General features: G+C 43.9%; 1 protein-coding gene across 1 annotated transcript in view; it reads right to left on the bottom strand.

Moving 5' to 3' along the window:
* The window catches only part of ALK (ALK receptor tyrosine kinase), a 678,275-nt gene that overhangs the window by 165,444 nt on the left and 489,383 nt on the right, over positions 1-23,448 (bottom strand). Inside the window, exon 5 of the mRNA XM_074341849.1 lies at positions 19,871-19,998. Within this exon, the coding sequence (XP_074197950.1) occupies positions 19,871-19,998 (128 nt within the window). The remainder of the gene's footprint in view (positions 1-19,870; positions 19,999-23,448) is intronic.

Genomic DNA, 23,448 nt, shown 5'->3' on the forward strand with positions numbered 1-23,448 from the left:
CCCCAGACAGTGAAGGCTGTGGGGGCACCAAGCCCAGGTTCTTCTTTGTTTCTCACTGACCTAAGGTCTAAGAAGATTGAAAACAAATTACACTGGGCTCATCCTTTCCCTCACTTCATTGTTTTTCATGATTTGTATCAGACCCCTGACCCACTAAAGTAATGGAAAATTAGGGAGAGAAGGATGGAGAAAGGACACAAAGGCCCAGGGGTGAGACAGGGAGTGAAGAGGCGGGAAAGGAGGAAAAACGGAGAAAGGGAGACTGTGGCTGGCAAGGGAGAGGGAGGGCACAGGCAAGGATGGGGGGTGAGAATTAGAAGAGAGTGGGTGAACGAGGGACAGGCCTGGAGGAGGCGGCACTGGAAGGAGGCCAAATACAGGAAAATGACGGAGCACTTATGGAAATAAGTGCTGGAAGCTTAAGAAATTCATTTCCTTCCTTTCTCCCTCACCTCTTCCTCTTTCCTTCCTCACTTTCTTCCTTGTTTATTTCCTTCCAACAAACACTTATTAGCAACCCACAATCTGACCCACAATATTCTACATCATCTAGTCTAGGTGCTAAAGATGCAAACATGAACAAAACAAAGCCCTTGTGTGCAAGGAGTTTGCAGTATATTAGGAGGAAGCAGAGTGTTTAATGTGTGACAAGGTGTGGAGAAAACTGTCACAGGAGGGGTGTGTTTGCAGCAAGTGGAGTGGATCAATTCTACTCGGGGAGGGAAGGAGGGTCTAGGAGGCAGCCTGCAGCTGGCTGGGTCTCAGGAGATGGGGGGAATTTCTGTGCTTTTCTGCTACGTTTCCCCTCTACAGCTCTGTAGAATTGTCTTCACACAAGCCCGAGTCAGTCACTCCATCCTCCGTATTTCCATGGCGCTGTGACGCAACTTTATCTGCATTCACCTCCCTGAACTGTAACTGCTTCCTTCCCTGTCTTCTTATTCACTAGACTGAACTCTTTAAGGCCAGGAAACTTGGTTTCATTTTTATTTATATTTATATTTCCCAGGACGTAACATGGTGCATAAACAGTGGATGCCAAAAGAAACCACAAAACAACCAAAAAACCCAACCTCCCCTAAAACAATAATAAAACCACACTGAATGAAAGCATTAGGCACATAATTTCTCTTCTACTGGTTCCCATTTACATGGGTGACCACAACAATGAACTCTCTAGCCAGTATTTTCAACACATCACCACCATTTTGTGTGGAAAAGGGAAAGACGTTTCTCTGAATGCTTTTATCAACAGCCATGCCTTGCCTACCCTCCTCTCCCTTTCCTTTCCCTCCTCTTTCCTTTGTTTTGCACCTGCCTCTTCCACTCTCCAAGGGTCCTGAGTAGAAGTGGGTTAGTCTGTTTCCCTTTCTTCCTGGATGTCTTGAGCCTTTTTCTAAGAGTGTGGGGTTTCAGGGATCTCTTCTCAGGAGGAGCCTGGGGTGTGTACAACATCATAAATCAATGGCTCTGGGAATGTCTTTTTTCTGGGAGCACAGACCCCACCTCGGCTTCTTTATTCCTAGGGGGTCTTCGTTCACCACTGCTAGGCTATTTTTTGGAAAACAGTATACCCAGGGAACTGGAGGCACAGCCTCTTCCATGGAGTGGTACCTCTCTGAGCTCAGCCCCAAAGAGGCTGGTCTCCTGACTGGAAAGTACAAGTGGAAGTGTGAGTCCTTCTCTCTCACACCCTCATGAAACCTTCACTTCCACTGGGACATGTCCTCTAGGTCAATGAACTTGCTGGACCACTACCACCTCTGAACCTAAGGGCCAGGTTTGATGGTTGTCTACACTATAGTTGGCTTGGCCTACATACAGGTTACCTAGTCTATTTTTCTGAGGGAACTGTGTCTTTTGATCTTTGCACACAAGCCCAGGGACCTCTTTGATGGACACATTTTAAAAACAGAAATAAATAACTCTTCACTTCATCATTCCCACCTCTGAAAGCAGGATGCTTGGAAAGCTGGTATAATTTGAGTCAACCATTCAGGCTCAGTCATCTCTTCAGAAAAGTTATTAAGAAAAGTATAGAAGAAACCAGATTGCAATACCTCCTTCTGTTTGTGAAAAGCATCAGGAGAATATAATACCTTAGCTGGAATGCTGCTGCAAACTAACACCCCTTCGCCTATGAGACCTTCTTCCTCCTATCTTGGGAGCAAGAAAAATCTGAGCCCTTAAAAATGTCACCCAACCTCCCAGTCCCTCATTATGGGCCATAAACAGAGATTCAAAATGGGAAAAATAAATATTACTGAGTTAATGTTCTACATTGAATTGCAGTCTTTCATGATTAGAGATTAATTAAAGGGAGACCTTCCATCAGATTCATATGTCTAAGACAGTTACTTCATCTCCATGGCAGACACCTGGTGTTCTCAGACCTGGAACAGAAATGCCCAGCTTGGGTAATGATCATATTGTCTCATGGCTGAGACAGCTTCGGTTTTAGGACTGTCTCCCTTTTCCCTCCTGGAAAGGGAAATGGAGCAGTGTGAGAAGCTATGGTGATTTCTGAGAACCAGGGCAGGTGCTACGCTGGGGAAGGTTCCAGCTAACAAGGTTGGCTTGCCGCGGGCTTCCTATCACTGCTTAGGAAAGCTGGAAGCCCCTAGCACACTTGCACAGAGAGGGCATTAGCTCTGACAGAAATCCTGCCAGTTCTTTCTGAAGGACACACTGTCCTTGAGGGAAGAGCCAACGATCATTCCTCACATGTGCCCTGATTTTCACTGTCAAGGAAACCACAGCCAGATCAGGGATCCTTGCCAACTTCTTCCTTAGCAAAATGAATGAGGAAGAGTTGGGGCTCAGGAGAGTGGTCTGGAGGCCTCCCAGAGGCTGGGTGAGGCTGCTCTGGTGGAGACGGAAGGTAGAATAGAGAGCAAGTGTGGGAATGGAGCCGTCCTAACATGTCATTTGTTCTTGTTAATTCATTCATCCCTTTATCTTTCATCCACTGAGTAAATCTTTATTGAGGACAACTTATGCTTTAGGCATTGGACCATCGTGTGAGCTGGTGGGACACATTTTGGTGAGTGGGAGTGGGAAGGGGGAGGAAATACAGAACTCTAAAGAGAAAGAAGGACGGGAATTTTTGGAAAATTTCCTGTGCCAATTTGTAACACAGGTTGTCTCACTGAGTCCAAGTCCATCCCTGTAAGGTTGGCATTGTAATGATTCTTGTTTTACCACAAGAAATAACCAGTGCTTAGAGAGGCTGAGTTAGGTGACTGTTATGTGCGGCTCTAAGCTCTTTCACTGTGGTGCACTGTCCTCAGAGAGCGTACCATCTAGATGGGCAGGAACTCATTTTCATGGCTGCTGGATGAATCAAGAGTGGGCAGACTCTACTCAAAACATAGACTAGTACTAAAAATGAAGTAATTTTCTATGAGAAGCCATGAGGAGTGGATGCTCTAAGGCCAGTTAGTGCCAAATGAGCAGCTTAAATGATGATGCTGTGGGAAGTGCTCCCAGATGCTGCTGTGGGATGAGATGAGAGTTGTGGGGGTCCCTGATGAACAGGTGGGGCTAGGACCGGTGGAATAACCATCCCTGACCTCTTCAGGGGACAGCTTGTTGATCTGGTGGGCAGGAGTGTGCGATTTAGTCAGAAGCCAAGATGGGCAGGCAGATCGGGGCAGAGAAGGAAGGCTTTAAGTTCTTTGAACTTGACTCTACAGGTGATAGGAATCTTGAGCAGGAAAAAGATGAAGAGGTGCTTCCAAAAAACAAATCTGACCATCACAGAGCCCAGGCTGGGTTTGCCTTAGGTCATGATCTTTTGCCAGGGGAGACTATGGTGTGAACCACAGAGACACACACACGGTTCTGTGAGGCTCCGAGCCAGACTCAGGACCACAACCCACACCCAGAAGGAGTGAGTGTTAGCTGGAACACCTTAGAACTTTAAAATATTTAGAGTTCTTTTTCTCCTATGAAAGTCATTGCTGGAACTCTTCCCATGAGGGCCCTTATAAAGGAGCACTGATAGCTCTCCCTGGGGATGGTTCAGCTGGAGGCACAGCCAGACAACTGGAGTCAGGGGGTGTGATAATATGACTATATTATTATGATTATGATAATTATGATTCAAAATATGAGAATATTTTGAAACACCATCTGAGGTTTCTTTTTCCTGAGTTTTGTAGCCCCACTCCCTCACCCTCCTCCATTTAGAGAGCTGCCACTGCCTTCTCCAGGCACTACCTTGGAGGAGGGAGTGCAGATACACTTGAACATACAGCTTTTCCACAGTAAGATCTGGACTTTTTGAAGGTGAACCAGAGCTTGGAGTCAAAAAATTGAGTCTTGAGTATGTGGAACCAAGAACTGATAAGGCCCCCAAACACAGGCCTTAAACCACACTGGTGAAAACCGCAGAGTGAGGCAGAACGTTCAGCGGTGGGGAATAGACCCCACAGATTGGGAACAAAGAGACAATTAGAAAAGGAGAGCAAGTGAGTAGCTCTGCTGGGGCAACAAGCTCTGTGCATTTCCTACCTGGGACTTGGTCTGGTTGGGGCATGGGAAAGAGACAAAGACCAGAAATGTTGAGGGGATTTGCAACCTGGATTAGCGCTGGGCTGCTTCAGCAGGGCGAGGAGAGTGGCATGGGGCAGCTGGGAGGGCGAGGGCAGAAGGGGGCCCTGAACCCAGAGCAGCATGGGAGGGCATCAGGAGTCTCAGTGTCTCCCTGAGGGGCCTGGAGGTAGCTGAGAGGGTATGGGCAGAGCTGTGGAGGCTTGTGGATGGAGCTGGAGTGACCCATGTGGACCAGAAGGCCTGCAACCAAGGACTCTTTCAGCCACACTCACGGGCCTGGCCCGATGGCCAAAGACCAAGAGGGAGTGAACAAGTCTCTTGGGGGAGGCCAGAGTGGATGGCTCTTTCATTACCAGATGGCACAGAAGTCTTCCCATTTTTACTTGCTTTCCAGAGGAATGGGAAGGGCAAAGGGGAGATTTCTGAACTATCCAAAAGGGGTAAAGAAAATTCCTGTTCAGAGCTGACTTTAGATTAAGCTGTCTGTCATACATGGAAATGGGGGGGGCATTCTTCTACGAGCCAAGTTAAGTTTAATTTTTAATTTTTGCACGTGGATTGCAAAATTTACATCCTCTCTGTGATGTTTAAAACCCTTTCCAATGGAATGATTCTCTTACATCATAACTGGCCTGGATTTTCTTTCCCAGCCATAGCTCTCTTCTTAGGTGTGCCCTCTTCCTGGGCTAAGTGTGCCTGGCCCTCTCTTTGAAAATACAAGCTGAGATATAAGGTTCCAGTATGCTTATCACCCATTCAATGCTTTATCAGGATGCCATGCATTCGTTTCTTTCAATTAAAACCACTGATTGAGCATCTGGTCTTTGCCAGGCTGCATGCTGAATGGTGAGGATCTGGGATGGGGCTTCCTGGGGAGTGGGGAAGAGACATACATAGATGTTAAAGTCATCTTCTAATCTTTCCAATGCTGAGTAGTAGCAGGGAGAGATGGAAGGAAAAATAGAATAGGATGTAAAAAGTCACAACTTGGCCATTTGGTAATTTTAGAGCCCTAACTTCTTTGGGCCTCAGTGTGCTAATCCGTAAAATTAGAGGGATGGTGGGAAGAAAGACAAAAAAAATTCCTTTAGACCCTGTACAGATGCTCAATTATATGAAACTTATGATTTTCAAGAGTGAAGAATTGTAGGGTTAGCTGAAGCCCCAGAAGGCAAGAGAGCTGGTAGAATACAGTGACTACAAGTACATTTGCTGTTCGATTTCCTGTAACATCCGCAGAGCGGTGGCCAAGTCCTACCTCAAGCAAATCACATGGAGGTGAGTACATTGCTGATCACCAGCCTGGGTAGTTCTGGCAGTGCTGGGGACCCAGGGAAGAAGTTTCTAGATGGTGTGTACTGGAGGGACTACTCTTGCAATACTAACAATAATAGTCATTATTAGTATTTTGGCAAGGGAGAATCTGGAATTTAAGCTTATACTGTGGGGTGTGTTTGTCTTTGCCTATGCTTACAAAGTAGAGCGTCCCCCTAAAATGGCATCTGAAACCACCTGAGATATTGATACATTTGCCTTGCTTACAATTTTTATCTGCTGATCTCAATTTTCCACTCTGCTTTGCATTCATAGACACTTTCCTCACCTCTCTCTCTTGATTCATTTGTTTGCTCACTCATTCAACACTCAACAAAAATTCACGGAACCCCCATAGTGTGCTAGGCTTTGAGCCAAGAACTGGGGATGCAGAGATGAGGTGTAAGGCTTGCAAAAAAGCAGAAGTCAAACAGGCTGTGGGACTTGGGTGATCCACCCAAGTCCTGTGAAGCCTTGCCAGAGCTCTGTGGCCAGAGCCTTGGGCTACCACTCACACCACTTAATGGAGTCATCTGCATGGGACCCCAGGGCTGGGGTTGGGGGTGTGGTGGGAGGAGTTCTACATCTGACAAAAGAGCCCATCAAATGGTAACTGTGTGACCCTTTTTCTATTTTTTGTCTCTGAAAAGCAACAACCAACCAGTAGAGATGGGGGAAGCTCACATGTCAGTAGAGCTTCTCATGAAGTTGCTCCTGATAATACAATAACATGGAAATGCAAATAAAGATTTTTTACAACTAAAAAAAGCCCAAAGAGTTTGGGTTCTTTAATAAAGTCTCCAGCCTTGGTTCCGGAAGCCTGGATTTCTGTTGTGGAGTCCAGTTACTAGGCGGTGGGGAAATGGGGAGCCCAGTTTATACATCTGGACAGATACCAGGCAGAGAGATTGCACCTTCCTTAATCGATGCAAGCTCAGAACCTCCAAGTTTGGCACAGAAGAATTTCATGGTGGGGGCAGTGGCTACACCACACAGCCTTTGTTCCCTCCTGTCCTCTTTTCTTCCCTCCCTTCCTCCCTCGTTTTTCTGAGACTTGTCATTTCCTTGGAGAATCTTGTGGATCACTACTGCCATCTTCCATCTGGTCTCCAGAGTGATATTTAAACTGTTTAAAACCCTGGCTAACCCCCAAACAAAACTCTTGGAGCACAACCAAGGTAAGCTGGAATGTTCAACACGACTTTCCTAAAGACTGGGAAAGGCGAGGGAGAAAACCTCAGGTGTGAACCATGAATTTGGATTCTGTGCTTTGCTGACCTCAGGAGAGAGGAGAGTTTTCCCAAGCCTCTCCTTCCCGGCTTCTAGTGTATTCTCATGTGCTGAGTGCAACTTCAGCTCCACAACCCAAGAGATCACTCCAATTCCATTTCTTGACCCCCAGAGGAAAATGCCAGACCCTCTCATCTACCTAGATCCTTGCCTTTGCCAAGTGATTGACACCAGGAAAGACTCCAGTCTGAGGTAAGACCTCACTCTTAACTAAAGATGGTGCTTTTGCCCCTGAGGCTCTCTTTAGGATCATCACGTCCAAATGTCCCACAAAAGCCTTCACTGTTCATGAGCATGTATGCGCCTCTGTGTGTGTGTGTGTGTGTGTGTGTGTGTGTGTGTGTATGCACACGTGTGTGTGGGGAGGTGAGGTCTTCTAATGAGAGAATGACAAGTATATGAAGAAATGGAGGAAAAACAGGAGAAGGGAAAAATGGAGGAGAGGAGAAAAATCTACGTTTGGAATAAGGAAGGAATGAGAAGACTCCATGTGTGCCCCCCGTGTGGCCAGACTGACTGTTTCAGCTGCTGTCCACGAGTGTGGGGCTTCAGGCCTGTGCCTAGAGTGAGTGCAGAGCAGGCTACACTGATAATGGAGGTGGCCACAGTGATCATATGGCCATTGCATGGCTCAGTTTTCTTCCCCTCTCAAGGAGAGGAAGAAAGTTGAGAAGAGAAGAGGTTAATAGAAAAACAAAGACAAAGACATCCAGAGTCTGGGAGAGACAGAGGGAAGAGAGACTGAGGGCGGGGGGATGTAGGGAGAGGCTGTCCACCGGATGCCAAAACAAACATCTGAGAAGGGAAACGATCTGTCTGTCTTTACTTATTATTAACACAGAGTAAAGAAATGACAGGAATCTGAATCGAGGAGATGCTCTGGTGTTACACATAGCCACAGGTAAGGGATGGAGAGAAAGGAATGGGGAAGGGCCAGAGGAGGGGAAGAATGGCAGAGAACAGGCCTCTGACATTAGTGGATAGAGGAGAGAGAGAGCATGTGACAGCCAGGGAGCAAAAGTTTGTGTCTGTGCACTAATAAGAAAAAAGATACTTGTCCTCAGATGGTAAGAAAAGAAGGAAAACGGACACCATTTCTCCTTGTAGTTTTCTGCTTTTGTTCTAATCCACATAATGTAATTCTAGGCATTTCTCAAATCAGCTTTATACACTCACAGGCCCAAGTCCATGGGACAGAGGCTTAGGGCTACTCACAGGCTCTCCTCGACCTCTGGGGACTGGGTGCATGGAGCTTGCTCCATTCCCAGCCTTCCCAGTGACCAAAGTGACTCTCTCCAGGGGTCCCTTCTACTGCTGTTCCCAGCTGTGACAGCTCATTCGTCAAGTCCTGCTCTGCATTCCTAAGCCATAAACCCACACAGACAGGCTGCCTCCTGACCTAGACTTGGGCTGCCTGTCCCTGTAGCACTGGGGAGCGCATCAGAGCCAATGTTTTCATTATATTTATGTTTCACAAATGATTGAAAGGATCAGCTTATAAAAGCAAAAGAAAGTTGAGGCATTCAACCTCTCTGGGCCTTTTAAGACAACGGACTTATTATGTCCATGTGAATTTCCAGGAAGAAGCCTCTAATTAAGGCTTATTGCCTCTCAGCAGCCACTGGCTGGCAATGAGACTTGTCCTTCCTGTTCATTAGAGCAGAAGGGTGTCCTAGTGGGGTTGTAGCCTCACAGAGCCTGTGCCACCTTCCGGCCCACTCCCCCAGTGAGCTCAGGAGGATCCCAGTGCTGCCGTGACGGCCCCATCACCCTGCTGCGTGTGACTTGGGATTCAGACAGGATATTACCCCGGTGTTCTTGAAGGAAATGATAAGACCCTGGTCTACCAGTTGCATGAATGATTAATGAGGGGTAATTAGTCAATGTTTGTTAAGCATTTTATAGACACAAAATGCTGGCTAAGAGCTAAATGAAAAAGCAAAAGAAGCAAAAGCCAAAAGACTTTACATCCACCCCCATATTGCTCATAGAATCTGAGAACATTGGAGCTGAGTGAGGAGGGATTTCAGAGACCCCCGCCCTGTGGTTTGCAAACTGCATTGTGAGGCTTTCCGGGCAGCTGCTGAGCAACCGATACCTGTGTTTTCTCCCCAAACAAATCAAAACAAAGAAGGCTAGCCAAAGTTCCATAAAAACCATGTTCATGGCATCACTTGAGAGAGAATGATCCAAACCGCGAAACAACCATGAGTGAAAAGATAAAAGCATCACATCCCGGCAGTGCAGGGTCTTATCCTTCCAGTCTACGCCCAACAGTGAGCCAATGGCTCCTGAGCCCATGCTCACAGTCCTCCACTCCAGAGGGCTTTGCCATATGGTTCTCAAGTGCCTTGGGGGAGGGGCTCTGTCCAGGGGTCTGGGAAGAGAGGAAGTAAAACGTCCCCTAGATCTTCAGATAAAGGTTTAGTACCCCTCCCTGTACCCTCCTTCAAACAAAAACAAAACAAAACAAAACCAACTCAGATCAATTCTGTCCTTTGGGAAATTTAAGAAGCTTGAGGCCAATGCACAGGGGACTTTGCAATCCAATATTTGGTTAGTCTGGCCCTGGCCTGGTACCTAAATTTTAGTAACTGAGCCCTTCTCTGCCTCATTTGGTAGCTTAGGGTCCCACTGCTGGTCTCCAGTGTGACTTGGGTTCTGCCTGTCATTCCGCCCATCTGTAGCTTGCACTGAGAGGACACCTTCCCTTTGGCACCAGCTTTCCAGTGGGTGATCCTGGAGTGGCTGCACCTCCTTATCTTACTAGTGTCCTCTGTCTCCCTGGAACGGTGCTTCACCAGTGTGCCCTTTTATGTTCTCCCAATGGCAGAGAGGGGTGAATCTGGGGTATCACTACAAGCAGGAAAGGTATTTAAGCCTATGTTTTATCTTAAATTCGTGTGCAGCTTGCTTGCATTGGAGCCCAATATATAATATAGTGCCCTGGTAGTTTTAATATAAAATGTCCCTTCACTCTCATCAGGAAAGATGTACCATGCTGATTCTGTGGGTTTGGACACTCCCGAAAATCACTATATATCCTCGAGGTACAAGCGTCCAAGTGGCTCCACTTCACCTCAAGCCACTGGTTGGATCCTGGCCCCACCCAATTTGCCCACAGACAAATGCTTTTAGCCATTACCTGTGTGGACAAGGCTCTGGACGCTGTGCAGCGAGCCTGATCCCAGATCTGTGGGGCAGAGTGCTGAGAGCAGAGACATCCTGTCCCTTCTCCAGGGAACTTCCTTAGACGTCACCAGTCCCCTGAGTTGTACAATTCACCGTTGTCTGGTTTTTCCTGATGACTCATACTAATTGTATGCATCATGGTTAATTAACCATTGCCAAGACCACAGGACCCCACCACCACCAGGACACACTCTTTGGACTTAGGGAAGAGTAGAACTAACCCTGTTTGATTCCTCACTAGGTTCCAGGCATGGTGTCACGTAGGCACAGACACTAACATATTCAAACCCCACACGGACCTTGGGGCAGGTACCACTGTCTTCATTTCAACAGGTGAATGATCTAGTACTGCAGGATTTAATGGACACGCAGAACCTAAACAACTCAGTTAGGACTCAAATCCACGTTTCCTTTATGCATAGTCTATCCTCCTCCCACTACTCATGATGTGGTGTCCTTTGCTTTTCTTTCTGTTGCATTTTTCCCCCATTTCACTTGTTATGGCCCCTATCAAAGAAGGAAAGAAACAGAGGAGGCGAGGTTGGAATACACCAATTTTGTCAGCTGTTTCAGGAAGATGGAGAAGGTATGGGTGAGGCGTGGATTGAAACTGAAGTCTAAGGTGACATTTCTCTGATCATCTCCAGAATTAATTTATCTGGGTGCACCCTGTTTGCCCAGGAGCCACAGGTTTTAAGGAATGGCTACAGAGAGGCCTTAGAGACCCGAAGAGGGAACACAGCTTCACCAAGCCCCTCATTCATCACCAGCTGGAGTGAGAGTCTCATTAATAACTGGGGCTTAATCCTCCACATTCAAAGAGACTCCCGTTACCCAAAACAATAATTTTTTAAATTACCCAGACGGAGTGGCAATTGCATATTGAATACTAAGGATGATTTAAAACTAATAAATACTTTTGGAAATTCCTTGAACATTTTAATGAATTAAAAGTTATGAAATATTTATAAGCAGTAACAACAACATTTAGTACCATTAATAAAATAAATACATTAGTCAGAGAATGAAGTTCATTACTATTTTACTACTAGACATTGATGTCAATGACTGAATATTGCTCCAAATTACTTGTAAAATAGACCAATTATTTTAGTGTGATTAATCTTTTCAATTATTTCTTTTATGTAGTTGTAATTTGAAAGTAATTTTCTTTTGGGAGTTCAATGACCTCAGCACACTGGTTCCTTATTTATTTATATTTAAAACCCTTTTGTGTCTGCCCCCATTTCTGGGTGATTTTCTATGGTCAAATATTTAAAACAGTCGTCTAAGCAATCATTTTTTTCCTAAGCACCTTTCGGGGCATTTCTAACTGGCTTTATTAGTGATTATGAGTAAGCCATTCCAAAGCACGGTAGTCTGCCAACAGCAGCTATACATCAGCAGGGGAAGGAGGGGCGGACTAAGTGCGTTTCTGTCCCACCCGCTGGGAGCTTGGCTGTTTTAGACTCCATGCTTCATCTGCCTGAGGAAACAGTGGGATAGGCAGGTCAAAGGACTTTTAGGCTCTTCGCTGGCCTCCAACCATCCCCATAGGATTAAACAGTCCCTCTCCTTTATGGGGCAAAATGGATTCTGTGCACCTGGTCACAAAGGAAAAAATGACTTTATCAGAGATAAAAGCATAGAGAAGCAGCTGCCTTTGAAATCAGAATGTAGATCTGGGCTGTCAGGGTCTCTGTTGGAAATGGGGAAACCTCCTCCTTGGCCCCAGTGGTTCAGACAAGGCCCAGAGTGAAAGTGAAAGGTAGACTCGGTTTAGATTCCAGTTAGAGAGAACTCTTAGGATATATTAAGGAATTATTATTAAAACTGCTATGTGTGATAATGATATTGTGGTTCTTTTTTTTTTTTTTTTGAGTCTTTATCTTTTAGAGAGGTATGCAGAAATGTTTATGAATAAGATGATATAATGTCTGGGATCTAGAGAAAGCAATCTGGGAAGGAAAGAGTGCCGTGGTGGACTACAGCCAACTTGTACTCACTGGCAAGAGCTGATTGTTAAATTTTCAGGAATTTTGTGAGCTAGCTGGTAAACAGTTATTATTGAAAATTAAATTCTATAAATTTACAATTAAATAAAATATGTTATTAAAAAGGTAATACATTAAAACAAAAAATAAGTGAAAAGTGGGTGTGAACTTGCAAACATATTCCCTGGGCTTGTTGTGCAGAATTATTCAGTCCTGGTTCCAGAATAAGGTAACTTGGCTCAACCAGGGGACATGGGAGAGAGAAGGCAATGGTATTTACTGTGCCAAGCACTGTGCTGGGGCTCTACACACAACATCAGTCTTAATTTCCAAACAAACCTATAATGACATATTACTAGCCCCATTTGAGAAAACCCAAACTCATGGATAAAAAACCACTCTTCTGGTAAGGGATGGAGCTGGAATTCCACACTCATTCTGTTTGATTCCAAAGCCTGTAATCTCTCGTTTGCATCATAACAAGAAAACCTTTATTCAGTCCTTACCGTGGGAAAACCACTGTTAGTTGTTAATTGGGATACAGAGATTTTTCAAAAAGACACGGTCTTTTTAAAAATAGAACCTAGCATCTATTGAGCAAGACACATAAATAACTCTGGAAAGAAGTAGGCCATTCTAAAACAGAAATATATGGAGCCCTAATTCTGAGCTGAGCCTTCTTAGAGAAAATAGTATTTGAGCTGAGATTTGAAAGAAGTACAGGACTGGGAGAGGCAGCTATCAGGAATGAGGGAGAGGGGGCATAGCTGGAGAAAAAGCTTGAGGTGGGGAGGAGTCTGGGGAAATATGAGTGTATCTTGGCTAGATGAAATCCTCATTTTAATGCTTATCTTTTAAACAGTACAGTCCACAGATAATTATGGGTGAGATGTTTTAGAAATAGGGTGTTAAGGAGCATGTTTGGTAAACGGGGTTCACCCTCTACCTGGAGGACACAATCAGAACTCAGCGAGGACACTACGCTGTGGCTCCAATTTCTCCTTGGCTTTTCCTTCCAAGCTATAGCTCCCACCACCACAGAGTTGATTCAGTCCCTTGAAGTGACTAACCCAGGTGGTGGGCCCCCTGGTGCTGGTGTCAGGTTGGCAGTGCTGTGGCTCTCATCACCCGCTTGACATTTGGCTATCATTGACATGAAACATTTTGCAGGAGGTGTCAGAAGAGCCCATGTATTTCTGTGAATAGTAGTTTCTCCATGAGAAACCAAGAGGCAGAGAGGGAGCAGCTTCATTTTTAAAGGTTTCAGGCCAGGTGAGGCCAGAGAAGCAGGTAGCTCAGGGCATCATTACAACATATCTCCACAGCCCTCTTCTCTGTTTATCCTCACAAGGTCAATTTCAGGACAGCCACTGATACACTGTTATTCCTATTTTAAATTAAAAAACAATCAGTGTGCCAGTTCTGGAGGAGACTTTTAATGTCCCTCTGATCTACAAAGTTGGCTAGTCTATGGAAATAAGAGGTGGAAAGGGGACTTAAATCCCTTGATTGCTGGTTCATTGCTCATTGTGTGGTCTTTCTGAGAAAGGCCTATTGCAACTAGTTTGGCAGAAGACATCCTACAAATAAAACACCTATTCAATACCTCCAGTGCAAATTAAATGTAAGTCAGGAGTGCCCTTTGGAGAGCAGTGTTTGTGCCAAGTAGAATGGAGATCTTAAAGCCACCACACCAAAACCCAGTTCCAGAAGAGAAACAAATTTATATCAGTGTCACTACGTATTCAGTTTAGCATCACTCGGTAAATGTCTGTCAAATGAATGAGTGAATGCATGGATGGCTGGATGGACGAGTCTGCTACACACAGAGCTTTCTGCTGGCAGCCCCAAGACAGAGTGCCATAGCAATCTTGGTTTTACAAGCACAGACTGAGGATCCTGCTGTGGCGCTGCTTGCTTTTGGAACAGAAAATGCCCAGTTTGGGCCAGGCTGCCAGGAACCCATGAGGTTATCCCTCATTTTACCCAGCTGGATTCTGGAGCCTACTCTAGAGGCTAATTGGTTCCACATGGCTATCCGAAGATTAAAATCTGTCCATTTAGTGTCTCTCATTTACTCCTGTCCCCTCTTGGTCTAAGGAAGACATCCTCCACTGCCCATAATTGTTTTTGGTAAAGTAAGAAGAGAGAGAGGAGACAAGGTTGGGAGATGCCACACATTTTTTACTGGAAGCATTCATACTAGTTCCATACTTAGCATCTCAAAGCCAGGCACAGTGATAAGAACCTAACTTGTAAAAATGTCCCATATTCCAAGTACAACAGCCTTGTGCTTAGTCAATCATTTAAAGAAGGTATGGTTAATGTAACAATTTTTGGCTATCACATTTTAAACTAGTACAGAATAATGGGATCAAAAAGCTGGAGTTAATAGGAGAGTTAAAAATCAGACTGTCCAGTGGTTCTCAAACAGTATTTCATAAAAACTGATTTGGAGGGTGTGTCAAGGGCTGTGGTTTGAGAACAAAAAAAAAAGCAGCGCCCCAGCAGGATCCTCGTGAAAGAGAAGGGGAACCTTGGTGACCTGCAATAAAATGCATTCAGGCTTACCCAGGAGCCATTTGAAGCTCCCTGATGTTCACCGATGAGGGCCTGCTGTTGATCAGGGGTGGTGGTCCACTTACACTGCCTTTGACAAATCTGGGCAGGGAGAGGGAAATTCCTAATTGGTTTCCTGGAAAAACTGAGAACTTGACAACCATGAGACGGAGGTAGAAAGCACACTGGGCTAATCAGTAATTTAGTGTGTCAAAGTTCAAGGTAAATCTTTGGGTATTTGTGCATTCAGCGCATTCAATTTCCATATGAAGGAGCCAGATTAGATGCTTTCTGGGGTCCTTTCCAGCAGTGACCTTACATAGGTAGCATCAATATGTGGTAGCTAAGAGCATGGATGCTGGAGCCAGTGGGCCTCCATTCCAATATCAGCTGTGAGACTTTGGGTAAATTTCTTAGGTCTCTGTGCCTCAATTTCCCCATCCATAAATGGGAATGATGATAATAATAATGCATATCTCACAGCATTGCTGTAAGGATTAAATGAGTTAATGAATGCAGTGTGCTTAGAAAAGGACCTGGCACATAGAAGGTGCTAGGTGGATGTCTGCAATATGCATCTTTATGAGCTGCTCAGAGGCACAATGATCCTTTTCAAATCCTTTCCAAGATGCTAGTGCTACCTACTTTGATATGTGTTTTCCCGTCAGCTCCTCTGAAAATGAGGACCCTGATGAGTGTCCTGCACAATCTTATTGCTCTGGGTTTTCTGCTGAAGAAAGGTCTTTGTGCAAGGGTTAAGGGTTCCCCGGGAGCCTGGACATGCGTGTCTCTAGGGGCTGACAGCCCTCCCACCAGTGCTGAGTATACATACTGCTCTTTTAAGATGAGGGGGAAGCCTCTTCCAAGTAATTTCTGCTCACTGCTACATTCTTTTGGGAGTAGTAGGGGAATGGCCCAAAGTTATAAAAGCAGGAGCAGCATATATCAATTGATTGATGAACCAGTCGGTCAGCAAGTATTTACATCGTGTTTCTTATGTGTTTAGCACGGTGTTAACTGTCCCCTGGAGAAATAGAAGAAATGTAAGACAAGGTTCTGAAACTCAAGTTAGGGTGCCAAAATGACTAATTGAGAAATAAGTATAAAACAGCTACTAAACTTAGATGCAAAGAGTAAAGTCCTCCGAGAATTCTTTAGCTGCGAATGATATTCTGGAGGGTTTGGGCCGCAAGTTGGATTTTTAATGATGAGTCAGTGTTCAAAATGGAAGGCCTGGGACCAAGTAGGCTATTTCTGGCATAGTTTATAGAAACGCAGCCTAACACGAGAACAGGAGGTGTGGGAGAACGGAGGGCATGACATTGGATAGGTGTGGAGAGGCCAGATTGTAAAGGACCTTGGAAATGAGGCAGAGACACTGGGGCTTTCCAGGCAGGATGGAGCAGTGGTGAAAATATCAAGGTCAGAGTCAAGATGGTCCTGATGTTAATCCCAGCTCTACCATCAACAAGATGGGTGATCCCCAGTCCATCATTTTCCTGGCCCCAGGAAATGAGTGAGGTGGTCCACTCTAGTTCACATATTTCTGATATGATAGACAATAAGAAGTTACTAAAGGCTCATGGAAGTGCCACAAGGAAAGGGAATTTGGGGGAGATTCATCTGGTAATGTGTGAAAAATAATGGTATCAGGGAGACCAGTTGGCCGTTGCTGAAGTCCCAGTATGCATATATGAAGGCCTGGATAAAGCACATGGCAGAGAAAATGAAATGAAGTCAGAAGGATAAATTTGAGAAGCAGTAACAGTAGCATCTAGATAGCAGCAGACAGACAGCAAGACAGCCAATAGCCTAGAGCCCAGGGCTTGGCCCTCAGGATGCAGGGATAAGAGGAGGAGGCAAAGATAATTCTAAGGTTTCCAGTAATAAGTAAAACCCCAGCCTTTACACCTTCCACTAAGGCAGCAGAAGGTAATGGACAGAAATACTGGCTTGGTGATCAGACTGATTTGGGGTTGAGTTTGACTCTACCTTTCCCTAGCTGAATGGCTATGGCAACTTTAGAAACTTCTGTGAGATTCAGTTTCCCCATGTGTAAAATGAGGACAACAGCACCTACTTTACAGTATTATTGTAAACCTCGCAGGAGATAACTAACACAGGAAAGGGATCAGCACGCGGCAAGTGCTCCACAGATGTTAGCCGTGACTGATTATTAACTGAGCACCTATCAACTGTTACACGCTGTGATAGGTGTCGGAATTCAGAAAGGAAAGAGGTGTGACCTCTGCCCTGATGGCACCCACAAATAGATATCTTCTCCTATGCAAGAACTGTCACAACGTCCCCTGTAAGGCTTCTCCAGTTGAATTAAAATGGCACCTCTTTTCATGCGGGACAAGGAAGGACTGTGGAGTTCTATAGAAAGTAGACCAGACATCCTGCAAACCTATGTACAGTCCTGGTAACATGTCACCAGTCCTCACCTCCCTCAAAGATACTACTTCTCTCCTCCTAGCTCCTCCCCTTCATGACCTAACTAAAGCAGTGACCTCAGAAAACGCAGATGTCTGTCTACATCAAATAGATATGGGTATGTCGCCAAAACAACTCCTTCCCTTTAAATATATGAGGGTAGTTTTAGGATGCTTCTTATGTTTGCCATTTGTCCACACCAACTGACGTGCACCTGATTTTGTTCCATTATGGGAAGAAGAGTTAGAAGGTCTCAAGAAACACTGGGACCACTTTATACTTCTGTGCTCTCTGACTTACACATCCATAGTGGTCCCTTCACATCCCTTGGTGGCCACAGGGTTCCAAGTCAGAGAAGGAGTGCAGAGGACACCTGCTTCCTCATGGAGACCCTCTGTTCTTGGACTTGGAGCCTCTGAAGGAGCTAGGACAGGAGAACCTTCCCAAGTCTCTTGGACAATCCACTTTCCCTAGGGAATCAGAGGTGGAATTCTTTTCTCCCTCCTTAAGAGAGTGTCCTGCCAGAAGAAACACTTTCTGGATCATTAGAGAAATTTAGAGAGGTCAACTCTCTTGGTTTCATAAGGATAGAGAAGCAGGAAAGAAACAGGTCTTTTAAACTGTGCAACAGATCATTGCAAATGTAACAAACTACAGAGGAAGAATTTTGTAGGTGAAAGGAAGTTGTAGGAGTCAGGGAGGAAAAATATGCACTGGGTGAGATCCTTCAAACGTGCAAAGAAACTTTGCAGGAGTATTTGTGGCTGGGCTTGATACCTGGAGTTTTGCAGTCTCTTAGTCCCTTCTCCTGACATTGCTCAAATGAGATTAGGTCAGTTCTGGGAACTGATATCTTCTCCCTGACACATTTCTGTTAACTGGCTCCATTTCAACACATGGCCTCTTTTTGGACGGTACACAGACCCTTGACATTTGTGAGAATTGATGATGTCCAGAGACGCTCACAAATTCCCAAGTTCGTGAGTGCAGAAACATTTGTACAAGCTCCTGGCTTTCTCCCAAACCACATGTTTCTTGTACAGTGCCTCACAGCACAGGCTAACCACCTTTTCAACTTGAACTAAAGTTCAATCTATCATGTTATGGTGATTTTTCTTTTTCCCACACATAAACCAGTTTTGATTAAAGGAAAGAAAACCACTTTGTGAAAGTTCTTGCGAGACCAGCAATGAATGAGGAGCTGCAGCAATGTAAGGAGCTGGGTGGTCAGTGGGCTCCCTACCTTAGCGAGTCCCTTTTGTACACCAGCTCCAGAAGCAAAACCAAACCTCGGCATGCAACAGATGGCTGTGTGTTATGGGCCTTTATGGTTGTTCATAAACAGTCTACATTGAGAAGTTAAGTCTGGGAACACCACAGGCTTCCCTCCTGTCCATACTCTTTTCTTGGGCCTCCCAGACCACAGGTTCCACAGCACAGGTGGGAGCTAAGAGGTGGGCACAGCAGAATAGAGGTCATGAAAGCAACTTTTTTCCTGAAGCTTTGCATAATTCAAGCCCATCTCCCATACACTCCATATGTGGGAAACAATAAAGGATGTTTATAATTATGACCCTCGATTTTCTGAAGAATCAAGGGAAGATATATGTAATAATGATCTATCTCATCCTGCTCACTAATCAGACTTCAAGCAATGCCTAGTGAAAGACACATATTATATATGATCTTGAAAATAGGAATAGAAGATCAAAGACTCTGTAGAGGGAGGGGAAAATAAGCTTATCCCGAAACTACACAGGTATAATTATTGTGATTAAGTATTGCATTTAGTTCAGAGTTTCCTGGCAACAAAGGCAAAAACAAAACAAAACAAAAAAACCCATCAAATTACTCTTCAGGAGAGAGATGCTTTCTCTTGGTAATAAATCTTGAAATAAATTCACAATGTTGGGCTTATACAAAAGGAAGTCGACCATGCCCTAGTGATTTTTACCAAATAAGCAAAAAATTTCACATATAACCATTTCCCATATTGTCCCTTAATAATAGCTTAAATCAAATCATTAAAAATACTTAGTTGTAAGTTTCACCTCAGGAAAAAGAAGTAAAATAATAATCACTATCAAGTTGGTGGAGAGAGGAGTAGGTAGAGATATAGGTGAAACAAAAACGGCAGAATGTTGATAATTGTTGAAACTGGGTTGAGGATATATGGGGTTCATTGCACTATTCTGTTCACCTGTATACATTTGAAAATTTCCACAAAACAAAACAAAAACATAGCTGAAAGCGTGTGGCAGCCAGGGAAGTTAAGCTAATGTGTTATCTAACAAAGGCTGTATTCTGTTTGATAAAGTTTTAGGTTAAGCAGATACAATGTTATACTCAATCTTTGAACATTGATCTTCTGGGCTATGGAACACTTGGTAATATTCAGGATCAGCCCCAGAGCACTGTAGACTTCTATATAAGTGTGTACGTTATCAGCTAATCACGGTGGCAAGTTATTGACCCACTTAAGACAACAAGATACCAAGGAGTGGAGCGGAAAGTCAAGATTCAGATACCTTCACTGCAGTTCTTCAGGGCAAAGAAGTCCACTGCAGACAAGCTTCGGTTTCCACTCGAGATGTATTCCAGGGCCACTCGGAATGGGTTTTCTGGGCGCCCAATTCTTCCTTGCAGCACAGTCCAACTGGTTGCATTGGAAAGCAGAGGGGAAAAGCATACAGAAATAGTGGTAAGAAGCAGGCCTAACCTGCAGAGAGGTCGTCCTGCCCCTGCACTGACTTTAGGGCCCACATTCTTCACGGGTACCAAGAAGTGGAACCGTAAGTGGTTCTGAAGATGGTGACTCTGACAGCAACACACACATTTGTTTCCTTCTTGTCCAGGTAACTCAGAGACCCAATTCTTAACCCTCCTATAGCTATTGGTGTTTCTTTTGTCATACTTTTTAGGCAACTGCAGACCTTTAGACAATTTCAGTAGCTAGTCTTACAGGAAACGAATATATATATATACCTGAGCAAAGCTGCCAGAAGAGTGAAGAAATCATCTTCAAAACATTTATCAGTGTATTCATAATTATCTCTGGAATGAATGCTTCGTTTTAGAATTTTATCTGATACCCAAGTCTCAGAACCCTCAGGTTTGCTATAGAGTTACTTAAGGGAAGCTAGCAAGTGCCATTTATTTACTGCAGGAAAATTAAAGTGCACTGAAGCATGTATTTTGGGGTAAAAGTTACCTAAGATTGATGTGGACTCTGCAAAAAGGTGCAAAGGGAAGAAGAAGGAAGCAGGTCAAATGGTGAGTTCTGCATGTATCTATAATCAAGGACACTGACACCACTGGAGAACAGAGAATAAGCTAAATGAACATTTTTACACCTCACTCAGGCTATTAACCTCTTGGAATAGCCTCCTGTCACTGATTGGAACATCAAATTTACTTTCCAACATTGATTCGGGTAAATATATATATATAGTGATTTTAACAATTTTGTGTGGAGAATGGAAAATACCTAGACTATTTCATATTTTCTTTCCTTTAAAAAACAATTTTATTGAGGTATAACTGACATACAGTAAATCACATGTACTAAAAGTGTACAATTTGATGAATTAAAGTGTATAAATTGATGAGTTTTGACATATGGCTACACCCATGAACTCATAACAATGTTTCACAGGGTCTTACCACTAGATTGGGCTTAGGTATGACACTAGTGCTAAGGAACTTAGGGAAAGAGTAGCTTTCTGTTGAAAAAATTTTTTAAAGCATTGTCCGACCCCAAGTATAAAGTGATGTTGTTCATTATAAAAAATATGAAAAATTCAACCATTCAGAAAAGTTGGTAAAGGAAAGCAAAAATCACCCAGAAGCTCATCCAGAGACAACCATGGTGAAAACCTCCATGACCAGCTTTTTAGCTACAGTTTTATGCAAATAAGGTCATGCATACAATGTTCTCTGTGACTACACTTTTGCCACTCAATGGTATGTCATGTGACAATAAATATAAATTACATGATCAGGTCAATGATTGCATTTTTAATGACTTGTGATTGCTCTTGGTTTTTCCTCTCTATGATCATGCTGAAACTAGCCCTGTGTACTTATGTAAATATTGCCTTAGACAAATTCTTAGAACCTGGGTGAAAGTGTATGTACATCTAAAACTCTGAGGATATTGCCGATTCTTCAACAGTGAATCAGAGGGCCTATTTTTCTATTTGCTTGCTAACACTGGATCCCATCAAATCTTTTCCATCTGCTAACTTTTTGTGATGAAGGCACTGCCTAAGGCAATCAGTGGTCTTCAGTGGGGTGTTCCTGGATGGCAGTTTTGTGTCTCTGGCCCTGCCATGTTGCTGGGCGTGCAGCCCATGGAGCTCAGCTCCTTGTTGGGAGTCTGCTGAATGAAGAAGGCAGTTTTGTTTCTTCTCCATGCTCTTCTGTAGTTAATTCAGATCACTGGGGCCAATGCCTCAGCCATTTAATAAAAGTGTATGAAATTTCCCAATAAATGCTGTAGAAGGGATTATTGCTGTTGTAAAGTTTGTTCTGTTACTGTACCCAGCAGGATTTCTATACAAAATAAAACCAATGCAATTGAGTAAGGAAAAAGAGGACTTTCTGTTTAAATGTGGGACTATCAAAGAAAAAACATATTTGAAAACAAAATGTAAATGAGGGGTTTTTATGAAAAAAAAAAAAAAAAACAAAGAGAGCAGAATTTTTCTTCTTCTTCTGAAAAATAAAGGACCCTATTTTTGAGGAAAGATGGTGGTGAAAAGCATGACTATTCATATTCTTCCAAAATCGTAGCTCTCTGCTCTGAGGAATGATGGATTTTAATTCCAGGTACACAGTGGCCCTTGACAATGATTTCCATTTCTATATTGGCACTAGCCCTCTGGATAAATGTGTCAAGAGTTTTAGGAATTAGTTTCTGAGTTACTGATGCAATAACTTTCGTCTGAAATTCTCTGGCCTCCCATAGTTTACTGCCTCAACTTTAATAACTTTCAGAGCAGTTGCCAAACGTGATTTTGTAACCAGGGAAGTTGGGACTGAAAAAGGGCTTATACCTAGGGTCAGATTTGTTTAAGAGATGGCAAAAACCCTGTGAAAAACAAATCCAAGCTCTCTTTCCTGTCTGCCTCCATTTTCTCTGCTTACATTCCAGTAGTCATGAAACTCCCTCATTAGGGTCCTGTTTTCCTCTTTGGCTGCTGGCAACTCTACTTGGGCTTGCAAGGGGAAAGGTTTTGTTCTAACCCAGAGTCTCCTAGAAACAAACATGCAGCTGTTTGTTACCACGTGCTGGGATTTGTGGCCCTCTTAGCACTGGTGCTTCAATCAATCAATAGGACAGTGTCGGGAGTCCTTCTGGGCTTCGGGAAGCCAGAAACACGGTATGGACAGCCTGTCACCATCCATTATCTTCCAGTTGTCTCTCTGGAGCTCTCCACTTCCAGTTCTGGCTCTGCCCACCATTTATTTGCCTGATGACTTTGAATAAGTCACTTTACTCTGAATGCCTGAATTTTTTCGATGTTTTTTGATTAATTGTATTCTCAACCAGAGAAAGTGTCTCCAACTTTGCGTGAATTTGCTAAGAAAAAAATTGACTACATATTTTTGCTGAGAGGCTACATCATAATTAATAAATTAGATTTGTGAATGAATGATTAATGAATAAATTGGTTTGTGAATAATACCTGGAGGCTGGAAGTAGTATGTACAAAGGCCACTAAGTTGGGAGCTGAGTCCCAGATTCTGGTCCTAGATTTGCATGGGGTAGGGTTAGTCCCTGTACCTCCTTGGGCTTCAGTTGCTTCACTAGCAAAATGCGGCCACTGAATTAAACGTTCTTCAAGGTCTCAGACTGATCTGATGCCTGTATTTCTCTAGCAGATCACCTGCGTCCTAGCAACAAAATACTTTACCGTAACCCCTGAAACTGCAATGGACTGATAACAGTCTACAGAAGGTGGAATAAGAATGATTAGTCAAAGAATTACAGACGTATTTCTCCAAAGAGACTCAGTTCCACCCCCTTAGAGAACTGGAGAGACTTATTCGAGGTCACACATTTGGCTACCTGCAGACCTAAGATTAAAATCAAATATATGAT

This window comes from Camelus bactrianus, chromosome 15, assembly GCF_048773025.1.
Source record: "Camelus bactrianus isolate YW-2024 breed Bactrian camel chromosome 15, ASM4877302v1, whole genome shotgun sequence".
In the NCBI taxonomy this organism is placed as follows: domain Eukaryota; kingdom Metazoa; phylum Chordata; class Mammalia; order Artiodactyla; family Camelidae; genus Camelus; species Camelus bactrianus.